At 40.6% G+C, this 6,000-nt stretch overlaps 1 protein-coding gene across 13 annotated transcripts in view; it reads left to right on the forward strand.

Annotated features, from left to right (window-relative positions):
• The window catches only part of SCUBE1 (signal peptide, CUB domain and EGF like domain containing 1), a 310,551-nt gene extending 307,112 nt beyond the window's left edge, over window positions 1-3,439 (forward strand). For all 13 annotated transcript variants that reach the window (XM_030540072.1, XM_030540079.1, XM_030540087.1 and 10 more), the window contains one exon: window positions 2,687-3,439. In XM_030540072.1, coding sequence (XP_030395932.1) covers window positions 2,687-2,839 — 153 coding nt within the window. In that variant the 3' untranslated portion in view covers window positions 2,840-3,439. The remainder of the gene's footprint in view (window positions 1-2,686) is intronic.
• The last annotated feature ends 2,561 nt before the right edge of the window (window positions 3,440-6,000 follow it).

The following is a 6,000-nucleotide window of genomic DNA, read 5'->3' on the forward strand; positions in this document are numbered from 1 at the left end:
GGGGGTGCTGAGAGCCACTTAACTAAACTGTAGACCCTGAACATTATGTACTTGAAGCCAGTGGTGCGCTAGCACCCCCATCACTGCTAGTTCCAGCAGCTATGATCAAGCAGTCTCTCCTGATATGCCCAGCCTAGCTGCATCAGAAGGACAGAAGCACTCTCCCTAGATAGCAGGATTGACTGGAGCAGCCCTGCTAGAACCTGTGTATCCTCCTGTTTCAAGGTACTTGGGACTCTCTTCCATCAAGAGCTTCCCTGAAACTTCCCAGATTGGGGTATCCCTTCTTCCAGTCCCCCCCAATGAGCCACTCCTAGTCTGCCAGACCATTCAGGCCACTTGGCTTCTTCAGCTGCCATGATTTTCTGTATGGAATTACTCACTGGACAGCAAAGTGCCAGAACCTCTGAGCCTGTGGTCATGCTCTATGCAGGAATTTTTCAGCCTTGAAGTGGTGCCAGTACCTCTCTGAAGTCAGTCCCAGTCTATCCACGATGGCAGCCTTCACCACAGGATATGAGCCCACCTGCTCGTCATTTGCTACTCGAGTGGCTGCCTGCACCTCTCCTGTCAGAAACAGTGCTATGGAGGCTATCCAAGTAGACTCTTGCCAGCCACTCATTCAAAGGTACAGAGGAAAGACTGCAGGTCATTCCCTGGCCCCCAACTTTGCCAGACCAGGGACCAGGCAGCCTAAGCTACTCTTTCCAGTTGAAGCCAAAGTCCCCAGAAGTCTGTGGCCTAGCTGCTTCCACAACCATTCTTGTTGCTATAACTGAGCCTCTGCCACCACCGCTGAGCGACAAAGTGTGCCCCCTTTTGTTTCTGCAGGCTCTCCATCAATTTCAGGAGGACAGCTGGGTCTGCTGCTATTCCTGCTACCACAGTAGCACAGCTATCTGCTGCTGCACCATCATCAACAGACATATCACCTTCTCCATCTTTCCTGATTACCCAAACTGGGTGGGGTGTCAGTCAATAGTCACATGTCCCCTTATTTCCAACGGCTAATCACTGGTCTGCATGTTCCAACACGTGGTATAGCATATTCTGACCACAGCACCCTCTTGCAGTATTGTACAGTGCAGCAGCTACTTAGCCTCAGTTTTCCAGTTGGTCTTCTTCTGCACCATCCAGCCCCCAACTCCTTCTGAGTTAACTTTCCAGCGAGGTCTCTTACAGGTCTACCCTCCCAGGGCACTCAAAATCACAGCAAATATGAAGCAACATAAACTCTTCCCATTCCTCTGAGAAATCTACTAGGCATCAGTCTTCCCCAGTGCCTGGCCCTAGCTAGCTGCTTCTCCCATAGTGAGAGCTCTATGTCTGCTCTCTGTGTCCGCTTCTTCCAACTGAGCAGAGCTCTTATTTTTAAGCCCCTCCCTGAAAGCCTGTCTCCTGCTCCAGGTGTCTCTGTTTGGGCTGACTGGGCCTTTGGTAGCCCATTAACCTCTTCCTGCCTTGCGTGGCGGTTTGTGTGCCCCATTAGTCCTGCATGAGAGTAATAATATAGGGGCCATCTTACTCCAGTGTAAGTGCATTGCTATTATTCCTCATTTACATTTGTGTTTGGGCCCCCATCCAATGCCTGTTGAAGTCCCTGGGGATATTTCTATTGACTTCAATGCGTGTTAGATCATACCTCGAGCGAGATCAAAACTGACTTAGAAATTACAAAATATAGAGTGAGTCGGGGACTGCTTCAAATCATGCCATGTCTCCAGTGGCCAACGTTCATTGTTGTATGCCTAGAAGAGATGGTGAGTTGATGAGTTCAGTCTTGTTCCTACCAAAGACATCACAAAATAACCACCAACCACAGCGGGCATTTTGGAGGCCCAGTCCTCAAAGGATTTGGTCAGTGAGATTTGAGGTCCCTCACTTTAGTCACATGTGTAAGGTTAGAGCAGGGGTAGGCAACCTATGGCACGGGTGCCGAAGGTGGCACACGAGCTGATTTTCAGTGGCACTCACGCTGCCCAGGTCCTGGCCACCAGTCCAAGGGGCTCTGCATTTTAATTTAATTTTAAATGAAGCTTCTTAAACATTTTAAAAACCTTATTTACTTTACATACAACAATAGTTTAGTTATACAGTATAGACGTATAGAGAGAGTCCTTCTAAAAATGTTAAAATGTATGACTGGCACGCGAAACCTTAAATCAGAGTGAATAAATGAAGACTCGGCACACCACTTCTGAAAGGTTGCCAACCACTGGGTTAGATATATGCCTAAGTACTGTGCTGAATTGGGGCATGAATATCTTACAGGATGAGGTACTTAGAGAACTCCATGCTTGAATAGGATGTGGAGACCAAACTGCCCTCTTACACACAGACAGAAGGCTCTTGTGGAAAGGGGTTGAACACTGGAAGATCAGTGTCAGGTAGTTTGCAATACTATTGCCCATATTGTATCCATTTTGTGGTTAACAAGATGCTTGAATGCATCAACCTGGCACCCACCATAAGCACTAATTACACATGTTAAAATGAACAAGTTAGTACAATATGGTACAATAGTATGGTACAATATGCAACAAACAACATGGACTTGAGCATGCTTAACCTGCTTTGCCTAATGGTAGCTTTTGGCAAAAAAAAAATCATAGTGAACATTGATTTAAAAATTGTGCAAAAACTAACACAATCACAATGTGTCTAATATATACTTCGTCTCTCCTAGGACAAGAAATTGATCAAAGCTCTCTTTGATGTATTGGCACATCCTCAAAACTATTTCAAGTACACAGCACAAGAGTCAAAGGAGATGTTTCCACGATCATTTATAAAGCTACTGCGATCAAAAGTTTCCAGATTTCTACGACCATACAAATAGCTTCCTAGTGATATTCAATTTGGGGTTATTTTGCATTCCTGTCAAATATTGTATTTTACTCCACAGTAGAAACATTTGCTAATTGGAAGGCTATTTTTTGCAGTCTTTATTTTCAATTATATATTGAAGAATAACTATAATGTTTTATAATTATTAAAAGCCAATATTCTGAATGGGATTTTTACTTCAAAGAAGAATACTTGTGGATCCTTGAGTGCATCCAATTGAAGATCCAAATTTGTGTCTGCACTAGTGTGTCTTCATGTTTCATTTGAAAATGTTTGTTTTAGAAAGTATATTTTCTAAGCCTTTTTATTTTCTAGCAAAAATAGTTTTCTTCTAAGCAAAGAAGAAACCTATTCAACCTGGTTAAACTGTTTTGTGATAGAAAGGAGTATGTAGCATAAATACTATTTGGATTTTGAATTGCACTTGAACTTTATATTTGAAATTTTAGAAGAGAACAAAAAAAAATCTAAATTTTGTTATTTCCCATTTGTGGTTTTGTGGAGACTTTGTTCTAATATAAACCAAAAAAAAAAGGGGAAAAAAAGGAAGAAAAAAAAAGGAAATGGATGTATAATTTTGTTTTATGGATTATACAAGATGGAATCCCAGGCCCTCTCTGTTTTATCTACCCTATTATAGCCTTCTTCAAAGGTCTACCACTACCTGTCCTGCTGCAGATACAGTCATGGAATTTTGTATGCCATTGGGTCTCTTTGAAGACTTTTACAATAGGGTGGATGAGAAACAAAGAAAAAAAAGTAGTAGTCTGTTTTTCTTTTCCTTATTAGAGCATCTAATTAAGTACAATATATAAATATATAAATATATACTTCTATCTGTGGGTACATTAGTAATATTATCTTTAGTTACTGTAAATATTATTCAGGCTTAAATCTCTACTCCCACGCACAGTATTTACTCGTATCTATTTGTGACTTCACGTAGATGTTTAAATAACTTCTGTGAGTGCTTGTAACTTCTGTTTATCCCAAACTGAAGTATCTTTGAATTTTATGATACCAGAAAAGAATAACTTTCACTTAGACAGTCTTGTCAAGCATAAATTATTCGGTGGAAGGATGAGAGATTTTAGTTAATGTAAAATTCATTATTTTGCTAACTACTTTACAATATCTCATTCAGCAAATAGTCCTATTCTTCCTCCTTATTCAGGCACTCCTTACATCAAAATCAATGGGAGTTACTACTGAGAAAGGAGCAATGAATAGGACTTCAGGAGAGATTAACTTTTACATTAGATTTGCCATCTCCAAATCATTACAGAAATATACCTCTTTTATAAGCCAAATTTCTAAAGGGGAAAAAACAGAAATAATTTTTGCAATCCATTTGAAATATTTTTAAATTAATTAAATATACACGAGTAGCCTAATCCTACATTCCTTGGGCACCCAAAACTCCCACTTACTTCAGTAGCAGATTCACACCTAAAACATCCATTAGCTTCATAGGAACATAAGAAATGTCCATAGTAGGTCAGATTAGCGGCCATCTTCTGAGAGCAACAAATACTAGATGCATGCGAAGAAGGTGCAAGAATCTTGTAATCCCCATCAATTCACTGACATAACAGTGGATTTCAATGAGAGATTGTATATTTTTGTTAGCACCACAGCCACTGCATTTTTCAGTTCCTTCAGAACTCTTGGATGTGTACCACCTGGGGCCTGGTGATTTGTTTAATTTCCTAGGGAAGTTCACGACCCTCCCCTTCGTCCCTCTTCTTTATTATCTAAGGAGAGTAGGTATCACCCCAACATCTCTTGTGGTGAAGACTGTGGCAAATAAATCATTTAACTTTGCTTTTCTACTGTTCCCTTATCTCTCTGATAATCCAAGAGACCTATGAATTCTCTCAAAGACTTTGTGCTTCTGATATATACTTTAAAGATGTTTTACACTAATTTATATGCATATGTTTTTTGTCTGGCTATTCACTCTTCAAACTCCCATTTGGCTTTCTTAATTTCCAATTAACATTTTACAGCAATAGTTTCTGTTCCTTTCTCCTGGCTACAGTTGAACTGGATTGCCATTTACTGAAAGATACCTGTTTGGTTTGAATCCCGTTTTTTAATCTGGCCATTTAGCTGTTTGGAGGAGAGGATGATGAACTTAATTTTTTAACTGATTGCCTAGTAGGAGTCCAAGGATGGGTGTCCCAAGGGATGTATGATCCGTTCTTGCCCTAGTGGGTTTGTAGAATGGAAAAACCATTTGCTAAATGTAGGGAGGCGTGAGATAGTAGAAATGCTAATAATTATACATAGTTTGTACAATAAAGTGCAGTGAATAATATGAGAATCTATATAGATGATCACAAATATGCATGTATAAATCTGAAAGCTCAAAGACCACTACAAAGAAACATAGTATTTCAGAGTGATGTGAACATTGCAAAGGTGTCCCAGAAGTTATCCAAAATGGTTGAACTGGTCATGATTACCGCAATCCAACTTAAAGATATTGGAAAACTGACTGAAATTCTCAAAAGAAGACACACAATTTAAAGAAATGAAATAACACCATGATTTCCTGAAGGCTGCACATTGTTCTCTGAACTTTCAAACTGCATTTCTCAGCCTAAGGAAATAAGTCTGGGTCTAATGCTGCGCAGTACTGAATGTCTCATGCAGACTATGTGGCACCTAAAACTCCCATTCAGCAACTTGCTGGATTGGTCCCAACATCACTGTAAAATATTACTGGCCTGCAGGGCAAATGATTTTTTTTGCAACACAGTGCAAGGTAATTTCCCTTGCAGGTCAGGAATCCCTTTGTAGTGCAGTAACACTTTTAGGGCTTTCAGTTACACTGGTATGAAGCCAGGACAAGGGCTTGTCTACACTAGGGAGTTGCCCTGATCACGGCCATTGGTGGCCAGCCAACAGTATAACTGGACTAGTGGAAACCACTAGCGGAAGCAAGCTAAACGATGGTTTGCACTGGTGCAATTTACCCCAGCTTAAACTGGCTATGCTACACTGGTGCTTATTGCAGTTTAACTTGTCTACAGTAGAGGTTTGTACCGATGCACCTACTCTAGTATCTGGCCATTAACTGCTGCAATCCCCAATATAGACCAGGCCTAACTCTGAGGATACCCTCCATTACATGGATGCAACACTTAT

This window comes from Gopherus evgoodei, chromosome 1 (genome assembly GCF_007399415.2).
Source record: "Gopherus evgoodei ecotype Sinaloan lineage chromosome 1, rGopEvg1_v1.p, whole genome shotgun sequence".
NCBI lineage: Eukaryota > Metazoa > Chordata > Testudines > Testudinidae > Gopherus > Gopherus evgoodei.